The 23,781-nt window shown below is 43.5% G+C and overlaps 1 protein-coding gene across 3 annotated transcripts in view; it reads left to right on the top strand.

Annotated features, from left to right (window-relative positions):
• The window catches only part of ATP2B1 (ATPase plasma membrane Ca2+ transporting 1), an 83,660-nt gene that overhangs the window by 34,704 nt on the left and 25,175 nt on the right, over positions 1–23,781 (top strand). For all 3 annotated transcript variants that reach the window (XM_081331978.1, XM_081331977.1, XM_081331979.1), the window contains 3 exons: positions 1,976–2,173; positions 11,818–12,072; positions 12,154–12,279. In XM_081331978.1, coding sequence (XP_081188104.1) covers positions 1,976–2,173; positions 11,818–12,072; positions 12,154–12,279 — 579 coding nt within the window. The remainder of the gene's footprint in view (positions 1–1,975; positions 2,174–11,817; positions 12,073–12,153; positions 12,280–23,781) is intronic.

Raw genomic sequence — 23,781 nt, 5'->3', positions numbered from 1 at the left:
ACACCGGAAGTGGTGCCATAGAAAATCCCGCCAAATGTGAAGATGCTAAAGGAGTACTGCTAAGTGAAGTTCATGGAGCGTGGTTCGACCATCAATTCAGAAGTCTACTGTGAAACGTTATGAAAACTCAGCCGAGCCATCCATAACAAGTGTGGGGCATGCTGACTTCTGTGTGGTTTTGGTTCATGATTTGGTTACTTCCTAGTAAACCTCACAGGCTGCAAAACTCGAACAACTTTGCTTCAACTTGTTACTCGAATTATGACCACAATTGGAGTGGGAACTTCCCTCACCAAGTGAACAGTTGTTAAGTGAGTCATCACATGACTACATCCATGCCTAATTTTATAACCATTTTTTGCCAGTCAGTCAATGAATCATCACACTCATGAAGTGAATCACCACAGTCACTAAGTGAATCCAGCTTCCCCCATTAACTTTGCTTGTTGGAAGCTGTCATGAAGGTTGCAAATGGTGATCACATGAACCTGCAACTGTTGTAAATACATGCCAGTTGCTAAGAACCTAAATTGTGATCATATGATTGTGGGATACTATGACAGTCTAGGTATCAGGACTGGTCAAAACTCACTGTTTTCAGCACCATCATAACTTTGAACAATTACTACACAAATGGTTGAGGCAAACCTGTACTGCAATAAGTATCTGATTTTTAGGGGGGAGAGGCAGGGGAAATACTTATATTTAAAATAAAGGCTTATACTAAAACATACAGTCTTCTGTCTAGTCAGGGTTTGAGTTGCCTAAATGTGTTTGGACTATAGTGCTCAGAATTCCCAGGCAATATTGGGCATGCAACTGGAAATTGTAATTTAGCAGTAGCTAAAAGGAATCACTTCTACTGTCATTGTTTCTTACTTAGTGTCATTAGGCAAAATTGTGAGATTTTTTTTCCCATATGAATACAGATAAAATTGAATTATTCCTTAATACTGGCATGGAAAATAAAACAGCAATATAATTCTGGGATGTGGGTTTTTAAAATATCTTTGTCAGGTATTTGTAATATCCAAGCGGCTTTGTAACATACAGTTATATAAACAAATAAGATTAGTTCTTAAAATGGTGGACAAACCACTTCTATCTGCACAACTTTTGTAGTACAGCTTTTGTTCTCAAAGTGTTGAAAACATCCATATAATCTGTGCTATAATTATTTTGTGGCAAAGGGAAGAAAGTGCAATGTTAGAGGAGCCTGAAGTTTCCCTTTTGAATTTTTTTTTCAGAAATAGTCAAAATCTGCCTTAAGCACTCATAATAGATTTTTACTTGTTTAAAAACAAACAATAGTTATAGTTTCAGTTACAATTGAAAAACTCTTCCGTGAAATTTCCAGAAATCATTGGCAATTTTCCAAGGTAAAATCTTCCCAGCACGTGGGAATTTCCCTTTCTTGAAACACGGGAAATAAGGAAATATAATTTGCTAATGTTACTGATTTATGCTTCTGGAAGGCCACACATCAAATGTTGATATGCATAAAAGGAAAAAGGTGTGCTTGTTATATTTGACACTGGCATGGTAGCAATGAATTAGCAGAAAGTAAAAACTTTTATATTCAATGCGTTCCTCTATGGGTTCAGAAAAATCTTACCATACAAACAACAGTTTGTATAATCCTAACGCCAGCTATTAATATAATTGATTTCTTTGAAAATCAGGGTTATACTGAATTGGCAAAATAAATAAATATATTTTTAAAAGCATACTTGGTTTTTATCTAGACTTAGAAATATATCAATCAAATTAAAATAAATAAAACAATAAATGTCTTTAGTGATTTGTAGCTAGTTGCTGCTACTGTTTTAGAAAACATGGCTATAAATGACATAATAAGCACAAAATAACAAGTTTGCAGTATGTTTTTAATAAACCCAATATGAAAAATGTTTCATTTTTGTTAGGAGGTGACAATAAAACTACTCTAAAATCATTTTCCCTTTTTACTATTTAGGCTTAAGTGGAAATCCAGCAGATATAGAGAGGAGAGCAGCTGTATTTGGGAAGAATTTTATACCTCCTAAAAAGCCAAAAACATTTCTTCAGTTAGTATGGGAAGCACTACAGGATGTTACGTTAATAATTTTAGAAATTGCAGCCATAATATCATTGGGCCTTTCTTTTTACCAACCTCCAGGAGGAAACAATGCATGTAAGTAATCATATAGTTTTTTTTTCATTCTTGTTTATCTTGAAATACACCAGAATGAATGTGTTAGAATTCTGTATATAAATCCAAAAAGCGTTTTGTGTTCTTAGAACTGTGTGAACTTGACAGGTTAAAGTCTATTCGCATTGAATTCTAGTCAGTTCTTCATTTGAGCAAGATACAGATTTTAATGTCATATTTGCACATATCTTGAATGTCTGATAGAATGACAGTAGGTTTATATGATCTTTTGTATCACACTTCCTTTTTCTCCTGTTACTAAATCTAGAAAACAAGAATAATTAGAGCAACTCCACTCTGTTCTCAACTTAATTTCCCCAGTGTTACATAGTGTAGATAATCAAAAGAGCTTAGTTAATCTATATTTGGACTGGCATTTTGAGCTTTACTATAATCTAATTTCCTCAAGTATAGGATCTCTTCAGATGCTGTATTTTTCACTGGAGAGAGTTCAGGAGTAGGCCTGGATTCATATACTCCATTCCTTACTGCTCCCAAGGACAGGTAAATATGAGTGTCTAAATAGAGGTACTAATGAAAGAAGTAGGAAACCTGCAAAAAGTAGACGCACTCAACACATACCCCATGTTTACACTTATATCCAGGTCAACATGCAGTTATTTAGGAAATACCAGTGCAGATTAATATTCTGGGGCTATCATTTTATTTGATGAATTTCTTTTTAAAAAATGCTATTTATCAATATTAAAATCTGTTAAATGGAGCAATCAAGATGGCTAAAGCATGTTCTGATTTCAGGACAGGTATTTTCTAAATACATATTGTATAAATGTTTATTTGGTATTGTAACAATTAAATATGGTGCTACAAAATATCTGAATTATCAGATAAAATCATGATCTTAAAATTAATACACTGTGTCTGAAATGGTCTCAAACAAAAATTGTTTATTGTTTCAAAATCTGTCAGAGGCTGTCAGCCTGCAGGCCGGACACATCATGAAGAAGCCACGCCCACCCATTGCCAGCAATGGCAAAACCGTCCCGAAACATTGTGTGACATCACATGATGTCACAAGTTTGACATGTCTGCTTTAGGTAGTAAAGTGAGAGTGTGTTTTTCTGCAGAATGTTTCTCTTACATGACTGAGAAAAATTCACTGAGATGACTTCTGAAATACTGTCCCAAAGGTGTTTTTTCAAGAAGCAACTGGACTTTCTGTGTCTCTTTTAAAAAGCATCTTTGGGACAACCATTTCCTGGATAACTTAAGAATCTCCATAGACATTTTGAAATATGCTTGGAAACCTATTCCTCAATTGTTGGCTTACTTTTAAAGTAGCCTGATAACATTAAATATTTCAGTGTTGAGGATATAGAGATTCTTTATTCAGAATAGAATTAAGAAGATTTCAGGCTAGCGGAACATGATTCAATTTCTGTGATAACTCTGAAATTTATCAAGTAAAGCTTGCTACAAAAATAATTTTAAAATCAAAGAATCAAATTTTATATTTGAATTTGGTGTAAGTTTTAAAATTAGACAATTTCATCTCCCTGCTTGATTATCCCAACCTTTCTTTATCTAGCAGTATAATTAGTAGATGGTAAGTCTTGTTTTTGTACCTCAGATAAATCTAGACCTATGTTCTGTCTGTTTATTCCATAGGTGAATGGAGCAAGGCTATTAAAAGTTTAAAAGTTAACTATAACTCTGAATTGTGTTGAGAAATAAATTTGAAACCAGTGCAATGCTGACTAAAACAGGTATTGCATTTAGAACAGATAGAATATCTGGATATTCTTTAGAGTCAACCCTAATGGTTCACACATTACATAAAATGTAATTTACTTAGCTTCGAAGTAATGTATATTGATAGGGTTATGGCTTATTTGTTAAAATAGCCATTGTACCTTACTCAACAAAACACATTTAAAGCAAAGTATTTATAAATCTTGCTATAGAATACTGGTTAGTTGCCCAGCATGTCCAGTTATGTAATGCATTCTTGGATATGGCTATTTTCTGTGATTCCAGGAGTGCTGTCTTCCACATCTTTTAATCTTGCCATCATGTGATAGCTATAGTCATCCATTTAAATGTTCCATTACAAATTCTATAGAAAATAGAAAGTAGTGTGTACTTAATCCACAAGTTATGGACCACTAACATGATATTTTATAATATCACTACTTTAAGAATTACATAAGTTATCAGCAGGGAGATTATAACACTGTCTTCCAGAGTAGTAATACTGGTAATTTCAACATAAGTCAACAAAAGTGTATATGACTATATCAACCCATTTTGATTGAGTTATATAACTTTATATATTTTTTCTTTAAATCTGAATCTCCTACTATGCTTTTACATATAGTTCTTTTCAAAATTATTTTTCCCTGTGTGCAGATGCAAATATTATATTAATTCTGATCTTTGAATGTTCATATAACCACCAGAGACTCAATTCAGCAGTACTTAAATTGTTATCATGAATTATAAAATGAACATACGCTTCTTCTAGTAGCTCTTATGAAAGATAGTTCATGAAGCAAATTCAGTTTCCTCTTAATTCAAAATTTGGCAAAGTATATTGATACTATTTGTATGACTACCAGACATAACAGTTTTCTAAGACCAGAATTATTTTATTCGGAGCAAAAGTCTCTGTTCAAAAGGATCGTGATTGGGAGAAAACTAGTTTATTAATTTCTAAAACATTGCTTGCCTTCCAATAGTTTCTGGCAGATGTATGTATATGCCAGCCTTCTACATACTGGATACCTTCAGGTATAATTGAATATGATACCTTTGAGGAGCATTTCCTTTTCATCGGTTTTTCTTGGTCCTGAATGGGTTTAGGAAAATATATGTTTATTTAAAGTAAGTAACCCCTTTATGGATTATTGCCTTGTTGCGGTGAAGGGGCTTGCATAACTCAGTGAAGCTATGAGCTATGCCGTGCAGGGCCACCCAAGATAGACAGGTCACAGCAGAGAGTTCTGACAAAATGTGATCCACTGGAGAAGGAAATGGCAACCCAATCCAGTATCGTTGCCATGAAAACCCCATGGACAATACCAAAAGACAAAAAGATATGACGCTGGAAGATGAGCCCCTCAGGTCGGAAGGCATCCAATATGCTACTGGGGAAGAAGAGAGGGCTAGCACTAGTATCGCCAGAAAAAATGAAGCAACTGGGCCAAAGCCGAAAGGACGCTCAGCTGTGCATGCATCTAGTGGTGAAAGGAAACTCCGATGCTGTAAAGATTTATTCTCCATAGGAACCTGGAATGTAAGATCCATGAATCAAGGCAAGCTGTATGTGGTCAAAATGAGATAACAAGACTGAACATTGACATCTTAAGAATCAGCGAACTAAAATGGGTGAATTTAATTCAGAAGACCATCAGTGTGAATCCAAGGCAAACCATTCAATATCACAGTAGTCCAAGTCTATGCCCCAACCACTGGTGCTGAAGAGGATGAAATTGACCGGTTCTATGAAGCCCTACAGCACCTTATAGAACTAACACCAAAAAATGATGTCCTTATCATCATGGGGGATTGGAATGCTAAAGTAGGAAGCCAAAAGATAACCGGAATAACAGGCAAGTTTGGCCTTGGAGTACAAAATGAAGCAGGGCACAGGCTGATGGAATTTTGTCAAGAGAATACGATGGTCATAGCAAACACTCTTTTCCAACAACCCAAGAGATGGCTCTACACATAGACATCACCAGACGGCCAACATAGAAATCAGATTGACTATGTGCTCTACAGCCAAAGATGGAGAAGCTCTATACAGTCAGTAAAAACAAGAGCAGGAGCTGACTGTGGCTCAGATCATGAGCTTCTCGTTGCAAAATTTAGACTGAAATTGAAGAAAGTATTTATTTATTTATTTATTTATTTATTTATTTATTTATTTATTTATTTATTTATTTATTTATTTGATTTATATACCGCCCTTCTCCTGAAGGACTCAGGGCGGTGTACAGAGCAATAAAATAAGAATACAGGTTACAAGATTTAAAGTTAAATGATTCTGCCCAATGTTGTAGGGAAAAGCACTAGGCCAGTCAGGTATGAACTAAATCATATCCCTGATGAATACACAGTAGAGGTGAGAAATAAATTTAAGGAATTAGATCTGATACACAGAGTGCCTGGAGAATTATGGATGGAGGTTTGCAACATTGTACAAGAGGTAGCAACTAAAACCATCTCAAAGAAAAAGAAATGCAAGAAAGCAAAATGGCTGTCTGAGGAAGCTGCAAATAGCTGAGGAAAGAAGGGAAGCGAAAGGCAAGGAAGAAAGAGAAAGATGCACCCAATTGAATGCAGAATTCCAGAGAATAGCTAGAAGAGATAAGAATGCCTTCTTAAATGAACAGTGCAAAGAAATAGAAGAAAACAATAGAATAGGGAGGACCAGAGATCTTTTCAATAAATTGGAGGTATGAAGGGAACGTTTCATGCAAAGATGGGCATGATAAAGGATCAAAATGGCAGGGACCTAACAGAGGCAGAAGAGATTAAGAAGAGGTTGCAAAACTACACAGAAGAACAAGCTTAATGTCCCAGATAACCACGATGGGGTGGACACTGACACCGAGCCAGACATCCTAGAATGTGAAGTGAAATGGGCCTTAGGAAATCTGAGCAACAACAAAGCTAGTGGAGGTGACAGTATTGCAGCTGAGCTATTCAAAATCTTAAAAGACAATGCAGTAAAAGTGCTACACTCAATTTGCCAGCAAATTTGGAAAACTCAAGAGTGGCCACAGGCTTGGAAAAGGTCAGTTTACATTCCAATTCCAAAAAAAGGCAATGCCAAAGAATGTTCAAACTATCGCACCATTGCACTCATTTCACATGCTATTAAAGTTATGCTTAAAATCCTACAAGCTAGACTCCAGTAGTATGTGGATCAAGAACTACCAGAAGTACAGGCAGGATTTCAAAGAGACAGAGGAACTAGCGATCAAATTGCCAACATATGCTGGATCCTGGAGAAACCTAGAGAGTTCCAGAAAAAATCTACCTCTGCTTCATTGACTATGCTAAAGCCTTTGATTGTTTTTTTTAATCCCATTTATATCCCGCTCTTCTCCGAAGACTCAGGGCGGCTTACAATTTAAAGCACAAATCAATGTGCTTAGCAATAGCCTTCATTCTATGTATATGCCTGCTTCTCCCCCCCCCCCAGCGGCATTATTACAAAGTCAGCTTATTGCCCCCAACAATCTGGGTGCTCATTTTACCTACCTCGGAAGGATGGAAGGCTGAGTCAACCTTGAGCCTGGTGGGACTCGAACCTGCACTAATTGCAGGCAGCTGGTGTTACTTAAAGAGGCATTAGCCCACTGTTCCACCAAGGCTTTTTGTGGACAACAAACTGTGACAAGTTTTTAAAGAGATGGGAGTACCAGACCATCATATTCGTCTCTTGAGAAACCTATATGCGGGTCAAGAAGCAACAGTTGAGAACAGTTGAGAACTGGACACAGAACCACTGGTTCAAAATTGGGAAAGGAGTCCGGCAAGGCTGTATACTGTCGCCCTGTCTATTTAACTTATATACAGAGCACACCATGAGAAAGGCAGGGCTAGACGAATCAAAAGTTGGAATTAAAATTGTCGGGAGAAATATCAACAACCTAAGATATACAGATGATACCTCTCTAATGGCAGAAAGTAAAGATACTAAAGAGCCTCTTGTTGCAGGTGAAGAAGGAGAGTGCAAAAGTGGGCTTGAAAATCAACATTAAGAAAACCAAGATCATGGCATCCGGCCCTCTTAATTTCTGGCAAATAGATGGAGAAAAAAATGGAGGTAGTGACAGATTTTATTTTCCTGGGCTCCAAGATCACTGCAGATGGGGACTGTAGCCAAGAAATTGAAAAACGCTTGCTCCTGGGGAGGAAAGCTATGGCAAATCTAGACAGGAAACTATAAAGTAGAGACATCACCCTGTCAACAAAAGTGTGTATAGTCAAGGCCATGGTTTTCCCAGTTGCAATGTATGGCTGTGAAAGTTGGACCATAAGAAAGGCTGAGGGCCAAAGAATTGAGGCCTTTGAACTATGGTGCTGGAGAAGACTCCTGCGAATCCCTTGGACTGCAAGGCGTTCAAACCGGTCAGTCCTAGAGGAGATCAACCCTGACTGCTCTTTAGAAGGCCAGATCCTGAAGTTGAAACTCAAATGCTTTGGCCACCTAATGAGAAGGAAGGACTCACTGGAGAATAGCCTAATGCTGGGAAAGATTGAGGGCAATAGAAGAAGGGCACAACAGAGAATGAGGTGGCTGGATGGAGTCACTGAAGCAATAGGCGTGAGCTTAAATGGACTCCAGAAGATGGTAGAGGACAGGAAGGCCTGGAGGAACGTTGTCCATGGGGTCGTGATGGGTCGGACATGACTTCGCAACTAACAACAACAACAAATGAAGCAGGAACTAAGGAATAATGAGCACTGTCCTTAACTTAAGCTCTTGTGTGTAAGAAACCATATAGCTACCATGCACGCCTGTGAAAAGATTGACAGGTATAGCATGGCTGACGACACCAAATTCAAAGCATCCTTTTCTACTTCACACAAAGATACTGCATACCTTTGCTTTGAGTAGACCTGACATCCTTATCCAATAAAACCCTTAGCCTTGCTGACTAGAAGTACTGATTAAATCAGCCACCACCTAGATGTCACTAGACGGGGAAGGCTGCTTTAGCATTTAATTAAAAATGTAATTAGGTAAAAATTTGCTAACTAGCCAGGAAACTAAAGACATTGTTTCTTTTCACATTCATTGTTATTTTTTCCCTTTTTTGTGTTGCTATGTTTGTATTTATTCCTTAGAAGTTAGGAGGAAGTAGCACTGTTAATATTTCTCAGTAATTGCAAGGTCTGGTCTCAGGCCAAGAGAGGATTAAGTTGCAGCTTCACTTGCCCCATCCTTGGTCTTAAATTAGAATCTATTTCTCCTGATTGACATAAACCATATAGCTTAAGTAGTATTTTATGACAGTGTGATTATATGACTGGCTCCATTTGTTCTTTTTTGAATCATTTTTCTTTCTATCAGTTGATTATATCAGATGGTGAATGAGGTTTCTTCTTACATTCCAATGTGTTGTCCACCCAGAACCTTCTTATGCCTCAGCTTTTTGGAACAGGAGAATTCTAAAGAGTAATGAAGGGAAAAGCCTTTTGCTTAGCAGAAAATTGTTGATAGACTTTTAAATGTAGCTTTTTGGGTTTTAATTCAATATCCACTGATCCTCACAATTAATAAAACATAATGTCCTCTAGAACTTATTGAATCACCAGATAAACAACTTTCTTTCGTTGTAATTATACTAAAAAATGGGCTGAATGTGGTACCTAGGAAGGGTTAGCATCTCTGGTGGAGATGCCTACCATGCCCTTTTTAATATTGTTTGTTCACCTTTGGTAATAAGCTTAATTGTTGTGTTTTCTGTATCCCAATATAGAGCCTTTCCAACTAAAAAATTGGGACTTATTATCCCGGTCTTATAATTTTTTTGCCTCCAAAAGAGGCATTAGGTCTTATTTTCGGGGGTATCTTATTTTTTTCATCACAAGGTCCAGCCTGGCCAGGCATCCCTGCCCCCCAGGCAAGTCAGGTTTCATTCAGTGGGGGAGGAAGGCTTTGGAAACTGTCTTTCCATTCATCATCAATATTGTAATCGTCCCTTTATATTTCAAAAGATGATTTGTATTTACCGGTACCACGATTAGCTTCTTTGAATGCTACTGGGAAGGCACGGTATGAGCCGCAGAAATACCCTCCCCCCTCAAAGCTCACGCTTCCTCGCTCGGGGCATACCACGGCTTTATGGGTGTGTTCAACTTTGTGGCTCAGCTAAACTCCAGCTGAGGTGGGCTGCAGTTCCCATCACTTTCAGGAGGCCTGGGCAATAGAAAACTTAGGCCAGGCTCCTCGCAGCTGAAGCAATCCGGCTCGCCCAGGGTCAGGTTGGCCATCACGGGAGGTGTGGCCCATCCCTGTCCAGCTCCGCCACACATGCAGGACACTCATATAACTATGAGTGATTAGTTTAAAATTATCTGTTTATTTGTGTTTCAATCCATTTAAGAACAGGTATTCTGCAACTTGTAAGAGGACAGATTAAATACTTCCCTACAAATTATTTTGCAAGGCTCATACAATTGCTTGGGGAGTTGCTCCCAGCTTTCTGCAGTGTAGGTGTGTATGCATACACACATGAAACCTTTTGAAGCAGACATACCACTAGCAAAATACATGTCTGCTGAAACAGTGGAAGGAGAGATGCTTAAGTTTCCCTTCTGTGTATTGCAAATATTTCTTTTGAATTTTTTGAAGATGGCTAGTAACTGGATATGATGTACTTCAATTAGAAGTAGAAGAATAAAAGATATCACAAAGCATATTGATTAGTTAGTTTTATTTATTTGTACATTTATTTTTATAAGTGTTTGCAGATACGTAGCTTTGAAGATTACTTTGAAGATTACTTTAATGCCAAAGGAACAGTGTTGATCCTTGTCATGTTACTTTTATATTGCTACTAAAACGTAGTCACTGAGAATGAGTTGGGTGGCCAAATAAATTTTAATAAATGAATGAAAAATCACAAAGAAGATAATTGGGAGCATTGGTTTAAATGCTATACTGCATGACCCTTTATGCAAGTATGGGTTGGTGATTTGTTAATCTTGGTCCTTTAATTTTTTTCATAAGTTTTCATACAAAAACTGGAAAAAATAAGGATACTTTGAGAGCTAAGAGTGTTGCAGTAATTTTTCTATGTAAATTTACAACTTAGATCATTCTAATGAGAGACCAACAGAGGACATTTCTATCACTACCCACTTTCCAAAATTGAAAAAAGTGGGTGGTGAGATGATACCTTCTTGTTTTGAGAATTCAACATATGCCAGCAAAGGTTTAGGTCTTATCAGAGTGCAAAAACAGTATGTTTTATCACAGTTGCTTCTTTCATATGTTCTGAGATTATAAACTACATCATAAGAAGAAAGATTTGGAGAGCTTGTTCCAAACAGCTTTACCACCTTATTTATTTCCAAGAAGATATTATTGATCCTCTGTAACTAGCTATGGGAATATAGAGTAAAACCACTCAATCTAAGCTAAAATGCTTAAATTAGAATAAATGTTAATAAACTAAAATATTATGGGGCTGTTGTTTTTATTGTTTGTATATTGGGTTTTTATTTTCATAGGACACCCAGATTCACTGAGAGTGGGCAGACATATAAACTTTCTTAAATAAATAAATAAAACTAAAACAATAAAAAATCCACTGAGATTAAAGAAGCAGGAAATTCTGAAAATCTGTGGAAATAGAAATATATTTAAAGGCATGAGAGATGGGCAGATGTCCATTTTAAAAAGCCTTACAATAGTTGTAATACAGTAATAGCTTGTACTACCTGCTAAAGTGTATGTAATATGAAAGCAACTGAGGTACTTAAATTTAAATACTGTATAAGCAGATGTGTTTATTATTATTAGAACATAGTCAATATAATTAAGTAAAGATTGTATGGATTAAATAATTGCAAATTTTGAATAAACTATAGCAATATAAAAACTGAATATGAAATTTGGATTATTTGTTTACTTTCTACAGTATGTGGAACAGTATCAGTTGGAGAAGAAGAAGAAGAAGGTGAAACAGGATGGATTGAAGGAGCTGCAATCCTCTTGTCTGTCGTTTGTGTGGTATTAGTGACAGCTTTTAATGACTGGAGTAAAGAGAAGCAGTTCAGGGGATTGCAAAGCCGCATTGAACAAGAACAGAAGTTTACTGTCATCAGGGGTGGCCAAGTCATCCAAATACCTGTAGCTGACATAGTTGTTGGTGACATTGCACAAGTAAAATATGGTAAATATACCCATTTATTTTATTGTGATCTCTATAACCTATTTATTTGTTTGTTAATTGTAGTTTTGACTTCTGTTTTAGGTGACCTTTTACCAGCTGATGGTGTACTTATACAAGGCAATGACCTCAAAATTGATGAAAGCTCGCTCACTGGAGAATCTGATCTTGTTAAGAAAGTGTTGGATCGAGACCTTATGATGCTCTCAGGTGAGTGATCAAATGATAGCTAGGATCTAATCATGAGATATTATGGAAACTGAACAAAGTTTCCTACTTCTAGACGTAGGTTATATGACACATTGTCTTCCCAGGTCACGGTATGGTAAGAACTAGTGCTCTTATATATTATGTATTACATTTTTAACTTCCCTAGGACCAAAATGATAGGTCCTAACAACAGGTAGGATTTCAGACATACAAGCATCCTTTAATGTGATTAGTTTAATTAAGCATATAATATCTTTTTTCCCATAAGATTAAATAATTTCTAGAATACTGGTATACTAGAATAGAACACTATTACAAATTATTGATACTGTGGCCCTCAGTATGTTATTATTCGGTCCACGACAACCATCGCAGCCATCCAGGGGGGGGCGGAGGCTCTGCTCTGCCCCGGCCCCCTGACCGGCTCCCGGGCGACGGCGGCAACATCTCTGCCCTGCCCCAACCCCCGCACCTGTTCGACTCCTCCGGCGGCGTCCCCAAGCGACCAACGGAGGCGCTGCGGACCAGCTGGGTAGCGGAGGGAGCGGCATCGTCGGCAGCGGCGACGGCGAGTACCCCGCGGGGCCCTAGCCTGTCATCTCCCCACGGGCCCGAACACCGGCGGGGGCAGTGTCGATGGGGCGCCTCTAACCCGCCCCCGAGCCGCTGCAACTGCTGCAGCCATCCAGAGTAGGGCCGGTGCCTCCACCCTCGGCTCCCTATTATGCCTCCCTGGCCAACAGCGACGCCAGGGATGATCAGGAAAGACCCCGCGGATCAAATGGATCAGCTAGGCGGCGGAAGAGACAGCCGCAGCAACCGCCCTGAGCGGGGCCGGAGTCGTTGCCCTGCTTCGACCTCCTGGCCTGCTCCTGAACAGCGGCGGCATCTCCCTGGGATCAAGGAGATGCCGCAGACCGGCTATGCGGACCCGATCGACCACCACCGAGGGGCCTTTGACAACGGCGCTAAACTTCTCCAGGCCCCGGTCACCCAATCTCACCGAAAACCCCTCGACGGCAGCACCACTAGATGCGGCGTGGCGTCCACGGCCCGCACCCTAGGTGCCGACGGTATCTCCGTGCCGATCAACACCCCTAAAGACGCCAGGATGCAGCTGACCGTTGGAGATGACGGCGGCTAGACCACCGAGGCCATCAACATCTGGCCTCCTCCAGCTCCGAACCCCCCCCTGCCCTCCCTCGCCCCACAGGACATGATGGGCCTGGGTGCAAGCCACGGTGGCAGAGTGGCCTGTCCTACACCTGCAGCCCCATAGAGGTGAGAGCTCTATGGGGTATGCTTCACCCAGAGTGGGTCCTGGACCACCCCCAGAAGCAGAATCACAACCCATCGTGAGAGGATGGGGAGTGGCCTGCTTCTGGGGTTCACCCAACCAAGTGGCAGTGGCTGGGTGACGGTCCAGATACCCACCTACCCGACTAGACCCTCCTTCTAATGCTCCACCCAGGGGACCGCCTTCCCAATGCTCCGCAATGCTCCCTATGCGTCTTCAATATTCTTGCATAGATCTACTCGCCCTCAGGAGTTCCCCCCTCTCCTGGGTTCGTCCTGCCTTCAATACATCAAACCTCGATGACGGGCCCGACCATTGGGCCTCTGAGAGATGGCCAGGCAGGGTCAGGGGCCTCCATCACAAGACCAACAAGAGGCCCCTGGTTAAGTTTCTTGTTAAGTTTTTTGTCGGGTTAGGGAGGGGGGCGGGAAAAGAGTATGGCTGCTCGGGGAAGGCAAACCTTCCGGGTGCCATAACGCAGGCCAGGCTTACGACCATTCGCGATGGTGAGAAACGAGGACCAGTCCCCGACAATAACCGATGGCGTACTGACGAACATCCTATTCCCAGGATGGTGGGGAACGGCAGAAGGTGCACAAACAGAGGGCCGTATCGTCACCGGGAGTGTCATCTCCGCTCTGTACAAGCGGTGAGACGCTCCGACCCTCCGTACTTCCCCGGAGGTCCCGGGAGCGAAGGTGTGCAGCCTCCCATGCTAAGGCTGGTCTACCTGAATGCCAGGTCCGTAGCTAACAAGGCACACCTTGTTCGTGACCTAGTGGAGAGCGAGCACGCGGACCTGGCTTGCATCACGGAAACCTGGCTGGGCCAAGAGGGTGGTGTCCCTCTGGTTGACCTCTGCCCGCCAGGTTTCCAGGTGCTGCACCAGCCTCGGACCCATGGGAGGGGCGGGGGAGTGGCAGTTATCATCAGGGAATCCCTTAGCCCGCGAGAGATCACCGTCCCTCAGATGGTCGGGTGTGAGTCTCTCCTACTGAGATACGGCCCGGGGGCGCAGTTGGGCCTGCTGCTGGCATATCTACCACCTAATCGTGCAGCGGCAGCCCTGCCCGAGCTACTCGATGTCCTCTCAGGGTTGGTGGTTGAATTCCCAAGACTCATGGTCTTGGGCGACTTTAACCTACCGTCCCTGGGAGGATCGTCCGATCTGGCTCGGGAGTTCATGGCTTCCATGGCGGCCATGGACCTGTCGCAAATAATTTCTGGACCGACTCATGAGAGAGGCCACACCCCAGACTTGGTGTTCTTGTCTGGACGGTGGCGCGATGATATCGGTGGGGGTGCCACGACTATTATGCCCCTGTCATGGACCGATCATCACCTCGTGCGGCTAGACTTCCCCTTTGCCACCCCCCGCCGTGGGTGCGCGGTGCCAACCAGATGGTACCGCCCTAGGCTCCTAATGGACCCTGATAGGTTCCAGGCAGCGCTTGGGGACGCACATGCACTCCCTGCTCACAGCTCGGCGGATGCCTTAGTGGAAGCCTGGGAGAAGGCAGCCACGGAGGCTCTGGACCGAGTTGTACCCTTGCGGCCTCTGACCCGGCGCAGATCCCAGCGAGCCCCATGGTTCACCGCGGAGCTCCGGGAAATGAAGCGTCGGAGACGGGGCCTAGAGAGCCGTTGGAGATCCAGTCGATCCGAATCCGACCGATTGCGATTAAGAATCCTCACCAGGTCTTATCTCGCTGCGATAAGGGTGGCAAAATCCAACTACTTTTCCACCCTCATCGCGTCCACAGATAATCGCCCGGCTGCCTTGTTCAGGGTGACTCGCTCCCTACTGAACCAAGAGGTGAGGGAGGAACCCTTGCAGGGTCGAGCCGAGGAATTTGGTCAATATCTGCTGGATAAAATTGCTCGGATCCGAAACGGCCTGGACTCCAACTGGGCTGAGTTGGAAGAACAAGGCATGGACAGTCTTGTCGACGTCATCTGGGAGGAATTTGATCCTGTGACTCCTAAGGAAGTGGACAGGATTATGAGGAGGTTGAGCTCCTCCACATGCTTACTGGACCCGTGCCCTTCCTGGCTGGCATATGCAGCTCGAGAGGGGACACGAGGCTGGTTCCTGGCGGTCATCTCCGCTTCTCTGAGTGAGGGTCACTTCCCCACCGCCTTGAAGGAGGCGGTGGTGAGGCCTCTCCTCAAGAAGCCCACCTTGGACCCATCCTCATTGAATAACTTTCGTCCAGTCTCCAATCTTCGCTTCCTTGCGAAGGTTGTTGAGAGCGTGGTGGCGCACCAACTCCCTCAGATCCTGGATGAAGCGGTGTATCTAGACCCGTACCAATCGGGCTTCAGGCCGGGCTACAGCACGGAGACGGCATTGGTCGCTCTGATAAATGATCTCTGGAGAGCCCGGGACAGGGGCCATTCCTCTGTCCTAGTCTTATTAGACCTCTCGGCGGCTTTCGATACCATCGACCATGGTATCTTGCTGCGGCGCCTCAGGGGACTGGGAGTGGGAGGCACGGTTCTGCGTTGGTTCTCCTCCTTTCTCCAGGGTCGCTCGCAGTCGGTGTTGGCAGGGGGACAGAGGTCGACCCCGAGGCCTCTCGCTTGCGGAGTCCCTCAGGGGTCGGTCCTCTCGCCTCTCCTGTTCAACATCTACATGAAACCGCTGGGCGAGATCATTCGCAGCTTTGGAGTAGGGTACCATCAGTATGCTGATGACACCCAGCTTTTCATCTCAACTCCAAACAACATCAGTGATGCCCTCGACGTGATGTCTCGCTGCCTGAAAGCGGTCCGGGAATGGATGGGGAGGAACAGGCTTCAACTGAACCCGGACAAGACTGAATGGCTGTACGTACCGGCAAGCCAGGATACTCAGAACATCCCATCCCTTAACATCGGGGACAAGTTACTACCCCCTGTTTGATAGGGCCCGCAACCTGGGTGTCCTCCTTGACTCGCAGCTCTCCCTGGAAGATCACATAGGAGCTGTGACCAAGGGGGCCTTCTCCCGGGTTCGACTAGTTCGCCAATTACGGCCTTATCTGGACCTGGATGCCTTACGTACAGTCACCCATGCTCTTGTGACCTCTCGCCTAGACTACTGTAACGCTCTCTACTTGGGGCTGCCCTTGAGATCCACTCGGAAGCTTCAACTGGTGCAAAGTGCAGCGGCACGGACACTCTTGGGAGCCTCCCGATACTCCCATATCACACCTCTCCTCCGTGCACTGCACTGGCTTCCAGTTGCCTTCCGTGTGAAGTTCAAGGTGCTAACAATGACTTACAAAGCCCTGCATGGCATGGGTCCGGACTACCTACGGGAGCACCTTCTGCCAATGTCAGCACCCCACCGTCCTGTGCGCTCCCACAGAGAGGGCCTCCTCAGGGTGCCACCGCTCAAGGAATGTCGGCTGGTGGCCCCCAGGGGGAGGGCATTCTCAGTGGGTGCGCCAGCCCTCTGGAACAGCTTACCAACCGAAATCCGGATGGCCCCCGACCTCCGCACCTTCCGGCGCGAATTAAAAACTTATCTGTTCCAGCAGTCCGGCCTGGCCTGATAGCTCTAATTGGGGTCCCAGTTTGTATTTTACTATTGTTTGTTTTCACTATTGTTCATTCTGTATGCCTACCTTATTCTGTACACCGCCCCGAGTCCCTCGGGAGAAGGGCGGTTTATAAAAACAAATAAATAAATAAATAAATAAATAAATAAATAAATAAATAAATAAATTATTCTGGCCAATCAGCAATAAATAATTGTTTAATATTTCAGTAATGAAATAAATTTTCAAAGTAAAGAGTGATGCATAATTAACATTTCAAAGATACAATGCAATGCTGCAATCCACAAAGTTTGATATATAAATAATTTATTTTTTGACTTGCATTTCATTTAGTATAATGAAATCCTTTATTTCTTTAATTCTTTAATTCTTTCACAATACAAATAAGATATGTATGGAATATTTTTTTCCATGTAAGAATCATGACCTGCCATAAATATATTCCCACTCCCTATAAATTATTTCTATAATAGTTTATACTCAGGATTGTTTTATTTATAAAAACTAGTGAAAATATAAGCCACTTAGTAGAACTAAAAATCCTAGAGGTTAAACATACATAACCCCCACTCTTTGTGTTTAAGCCTACATTAAGCTAAAAAACAAAACAAAAACCCATATGGCTATCCCACAAAAAAAAACCTGAATAACTTCTCTCTTGATATAAAACGTCTAAAGGAATTAATATAAAAAATCAACTCAAAGTGTAAATCAGTGTAGAAGAAATAATCAGTTTGACCATGTTTATTTTCCCCATAGACCCATAGGAATGTTCAATGCAATTTAATATCTTTAAATATATTAATGAATGTTCAAGGGAATATAGGTAGCCCTTGACTTAACCATATCTTTAACATCCATTCAGAGTTACAATGGCACTGAAAAAGTGATCTACAACTGCTTATCACACTTACAACTGTTCAGCATCCCAATTATCACATGATCAAAATTCATGCATTTAGCAACCAGCATCTACTTATGAATTTTGCAGTATCCAGGGTGCCATGGTTCCGATAGATCAGACATGTCAAACACAAGACCCGGGGGCTGGATCCGGCCTGCGAAGTGGTTTCATGTGGCCCGCGAATCCATCCTGGAAACAGTGAGGGAACGGCCCCCACTGCCTTGGCTTTGGCCCAGAGACTCTCCTTCTGCCAGAGACCCTCAGATCTGTCCCACTCCTGCCCAGGCCCCCATAGGCACCCTTGATGCGAAGAATGTAGAGCTGGTCATGCCCACCCAGTAGGCCATATGCACTCTAGTCACGCCCACCCAGTAGGCCACACCCACCCTGGCCATACTCACCCGGCACCCTGAGGGCAACCGCAATGCTGATGTGGCCCTCAATGAAATTGAGTTTGACACCCCTGTGATAGATGAAACCAGTAAAAGAACTTCAAGGCAAGAATTCTTCCTTAAAGAACATTTTATTTGGAAACAAAATATCGGCACTCACGTAGTTGAACCCAAAACTGAAATTCCCTACCCCCAGATACAAAGTAACAAGTTGCAATTCCCATCCCACAAATGCTGTCATAAATCACATACCCTAATTAACGCAAGATGTGGGCTTTTCTCACCGGCCTCTCAGACCATGTCCTTGAGTTCCCACACTTCTACATTGTTATGGCTAGCTAAACCCTCAAAGCATTCATCCCATCCCCCTTCTACATCTGAACTCTGCAAGAATAGAAAAGGCACATTAGAAGCAAAAGTAAAATTGGCTACTGATTCTCAGGTGTCAGAGTGACAACATCCATTATCATAGCTTTGACACAGGGTTCATGTGATCACTATTTACAATCTTCTGAGGGGGCTTCCAATAAGCAAAGTCAGTGGGGGAACCTGAGCTTGCTTAATGTCTGCTGTAAAAAAGTTGTAAAATCAGGCACAACTTGCTTAAGGACTGCATTGCTTAGTAGTGGAAGTTCCAATTCCAATTGTGGGCATAAGTCAAGAACTACATATTCTAAGATATGTAAGAAAATTTGGAGAATAGGCAAAACCCAATAATTCACAAATTGCCATTAATATCTATAATGTAAGCAGAAATATATTAAACATTCCAAGTAACCCAATGATTTAATGTGTTATGTTACTTTAGAGTATTTACAAATTGAGGTAAAGAGATTTGAAGGTTATCACAAATAGGAAAATATCATCTGAATAAATAGTAATTTCTGTTACTCTACATCTACTTTGAATCCCAAAATTTAATATAATTGGCTAAAAGAAGAGACCTTGTAATTTTAATACTAAACTTTACAAAAGAGAAAACTTATTTTTAAGAAATTTCAACATAATGTAATGTAACATAACATACATAACATAAATATAACTAAATATAGTATAATAAATATAGCACAATGTAATGTAATATATAATAATATTTTATAGGCAAAAATTCATTAAGGTGTATATGCCACTGCTATCAAAAAATAACTTTTATATCATTAATAATCATTCTAGCTGATTTAAATTTTAATTAAATATTACTTTAATCCATTAATAAACACACAGGAATTCATTTTTCCCCAAATCATGTTCAGAGGTGGTGCGTGTCTGGATGGGAAGGAACAGACTCAGGCTGAACCCCTCCAATACCGAGTGGCTGTGGATCCCGGCATCTCGTATTGTCCAACATGTTCCATCTCTTTTGATGGGGGAGGAGGTACTGCCCCCCTCAGAAAGGGCCCGCAACTTGGGTGTCCTCCTGGATTCACGGCTTAACTTGGAAGACCAGCTAACTGCTGTGACCAGGGGGGCCTTTGCACAGATTCGCCTGGTGTGCCAGTTGTGCCCCTTTTTGGACTGAGATGCCCTATGCACAGTCACCCACGCCCTTGTCACTTCTCGCCTGGATTACTGTAATGGTCTCTACATGAGGCTGCCCTTGAAGTGCACCCGGAGGCTTCAGTTGGTGCAAAATGCGGCCGCGCGGGTCTTATGGGAGGATCTCAATACTCTCATGTTGCACCACTCCTGTGCGAGCTGCATTGGCTTTCGGTTGCCCTCCAGGTGCGATTCAAGGTGCTGGTAATTACCGTATATACTTGAGTATAAGCCGACTCGAGTATAAGCCGAGACCCCCAATTTCACCCCCAAAAACTGGAAAAAGTTGTTGACTCGAGTATAAGCCGATCCGCCGTTCTGCAAGCCTCCGCCGCCGGCGGAGGCTGGATCCGCGCTCTGCAAGCCTCTGCCGCCAGCAGAGGCTCGATCCGCCATTTTGCAAGCCTGAATACACAGGAATACCCTGTGTGGCCGCGGCTCTCGGGGAAGCCCTGGCTGTCCGCTTCCTCGCTCCACGCTGCCATTCGGGGCCCGCGCGTTCCCCGGGCAAATCGCGGCGCCCAGCAGGCGAGGAAACACGCCCGCTCCAGTCGCCCCCCCTTCCCTCAGGAGACGCGAAGCAAGTGACCGCCCGGAGCTTACCGAGGACTTGCTTCGGTGCTTCCAGGATCGTGTGCACCTCTCCCAAGCCGCCGCCGTCCAGAGACCTGCCGAAGTTTGGGGAGGTTTGGGGAGGTGCGTGCGCACCTCCCCAAACCTCCCCAAACGTCGGCAGGTCTCCGGACCTCCGTGCCCTGCCTGCCTGCTTCTTTCCGCTGCAGAAAGAAGCAGGCAGGCAGGGCACGGAATTCTGCTTCTTTCCGCAGCGGAAAGAAGCAGGCAAGCAGGGCGCGGAGGTCTGCTTCTTTCCGCAGCGGAAAGAAGCAGGCAAGCAGGGCGCGAAGGTCTGCTTCTTTCCGCTGCGGAAAGAAGCAGGCAGGCAGGGCGCGGAGGTCTGCTTCTTTCCGCAGCGGAAAGAAGCAGGCAAGCAGGGCGCGGAGGTCTGCTTCTTTCCGCAGCGGAAAGAAGCAGGCAAGCAGGGCACGGAAGCAGACCTCCGCGCCCTGCTTGCCTGCTTCTTTCCGCTGCGGAAAGAAGCAGACCTCCGTGCCCTGCCTGCCTGCTTCTTTCCGCTGCGGAAAGAAGCAGACCTCCGTGCCCTGCCTGCCTGCTTCTTTCCGCTGCGGAAAGAAGCAGACCTCCGCGCCCTGCTTGCCTGCTTCTTTCCGCTGCGGAAAGAAGCAGACCTCCGCGCCCTGCTTGCCTGCTTCTTTCCGCAGCGGAAAGAAGCAGACCTCCGCGCCCTGCCTGCCTGCTTCTTTCCGCTGCGGAAAGAAGCAGACCTCCGCGCCCTGCCTGCCTGCTTCTTTCCGCTGCGGAAAGAAGCAGACCTCCGCGCCCTGCTTGCCTGCTTCTTTCCGCAGCGGAAAGGAGCAGACCTCCGCGCCCTGCTTGCCTGCTTCTTTCCGCTGCGGAAAGAAGCAGACCTCCGTGCCCTGCTTGCCTGCTTCTTTCCGCTGCGGAAAGAAGCAGACCTCCGTGCCCTGCCTGCCTGCTTCTTTCCGCTGCGGAAAGAAGCAGACCTCCGTGCCCTGCCTGCCTGCTTCTTTCCGCTGCGGAAAGAAGCAGACCTCCGTGCCCTGCCTGCCTGCTTCTTTCCGCTGCGGAAAGAAGCAGACCTCCGCGCCCTGCTTGCCTGCTTCTTTCCGCAGCGGAAAGAAGCAGGCAGGCAGGGCACGGAGGTCCGGAGACCTGCCGACGTTTGGGGAGGTTTGGGGAGGTGCGCGCGCACCTCCCCAAACCTCCCAAACTTCGGCAGGTCTGCGGACGGCGGTGGCTTGGGAGAGGTGCGCGCGATCCCGGAAGCACCAAAGCCTCGGCCGCGCACAAGTCCTCGCTAAGTTTTTTTTGTTGACTGGAGTATAAGCCGAAGTGGAATTTTTCAGCCCAAAAAGTGGGCTGAAAAATTCGGCTTATACTCAAGTATATACGGTACCTTTAAAGCCATACATGGCTTAGGTCCGGGGTACTTGCGAGACCACCTGCTACCATTGTCAACCTCCCTTTGCCCGGTTCGCTCCCACAGAGTCGGCCTCCTCAGGGTTCCATCGGCTAGGCAGTGCTGGCTGGCGACCCCCAGGGCGAGAGCCTTCTCTGTGGGCGTGCCGACCCTCTGGAATGAACTGCCTCCGGAGCTGCGGATTGCCCCTGACCTTCAGTCCTTCCGCCGTGACCTGAAGACATTGATGTTCCAACAAGCGGACCTGGACTGACTATGGTTTTAAATTTGGCTTTTATTGGGTTAAATTGTCATTTATTTATTATATCCATTGTTTAATTCTTTTTTTAAATTTTGTACTTTGTTTTTTAATTTTTTAATTGTTGTGAGCCGCCCTGAGTCCTTGGGGAGAAGGTCGACATATAAATTTAATAAATCTCAATCTCAATCATACCACATTGAAGCATTTTTCTGCATCTAAAGAAGCTATCAGATCCAAATCAGGTTTCTCAGATTCTCACCTTACTCATGTTTAAATTGCTGTAATGCAGTGTACATGGGGCTTCTCTTGGAAGCTGCAGGTGGTCCAGAATGCAGCAGAACGGGCTGTTTTTGGCATTTCTCATTACATTTGTGTGCCAGCACTGTTCTGTAAGATGTACAGACTTACAATAAGCTTCTGGATGCAATTTAAAATGCTGCTTATAATTCCCAGGACTGCCTTTCTCCTATTGTTTTACAAGAGGGCATGCTCCAGATTCTTGCTGTAAAACTGTGTGATCTTCTTGGACCCCAGAGCCATGCTTTCTCAGTGGCAGCACTTGCCCTTTGGAATAAGAGCCCCGTACCCCAACCCTCTGGAATGTGGATGGTTCTAACCCTGTTAGCCTTTTGCAAGTTATTGAAAATCTGGCTATTTCCCCATGCATTTAGAGTGAGAGTAGATGAGCTCTACTATTTTGGAGGGGATGTGGAATTATATGGGTGTGGATGTGGGATTGGTTTGGTGGGTTTGTTTCCTTTAATTTTGTAAGCTGCCCAGAGTTACTTGTGTGAGATAGGTGGCTATATATAAATCATTAAAAAATTCTAAAATATCTACCAATATCTAATATCTATTTATTTTTATAAACTGGAATTGTACAAGTTGCACTATAAAGGTCACTTGATGCCTTTATTTAAAAGTTTCTCAGAGGGAAACTTCTTTCCTATAAATTCCAATTGAAGGACTCAAAGAAAGTTTCTGTTTCTGTCTATGAGACATAATCCTTACTCTGAAGCTTCAAAATGTAATCCAAAACAATGAAAATAAGATCAGTCAAGATTACATTTTTTATGCAGGAGAAATGTGAAGTCTGATTAGAAAAGTTTTCCACTACAAGTGGTAGGCTAGTGGGCTTGCTTGCTGATTTATTGAAGTTAAAATTCATAGTAATTTCTCTCTCTCTCTCTCTTCTCCATTTCTATACATCTGTACTTAAAACATCCAGTGTAAGATAACACAATCATTGTTTAGAGTGATTCAAATATATGAAAAGCAGTAGTGAAAATGTAAATAAGATGTAAATAAGATGTGGACAAGCAGTGGGATGGAAAGGGCCGGGCTGGCAGTAGTAGCACTCCCACTTCCGTTTGCCCCTGTGCTCGCCACCACTTGTATAAGGAAAAAAATAAGACATCCCCCCAAAATAAGCCCTAGTGCCTCTTTTGGAGGCCAAAAAAATATAACACCAGGTCTTATTTTGGGGGAAAGATGGTATTTTTTCCGTACTTTACATTACATGCTTATCATGAAGAAGAATAACGTGATAGATATGTCTAAGCAATCA

This window comes from Vipera berus (genome assembly GCF_964194415.1).
Source record: "Vipera berus genome assembly, chromosome: 6".
In the NCBI taxonomy this organism is placed as follows: Eukaryota; Metazoa; Chordata; class Lepidosauria; order Squamata; family Viperidae; genus Vipera; species Vipera berus.
The sequence above is the reverse complement of the archived record's forward strand: the minus strand, read 5'-3'. Positions and strand labels throughout refer to the sequence as shown.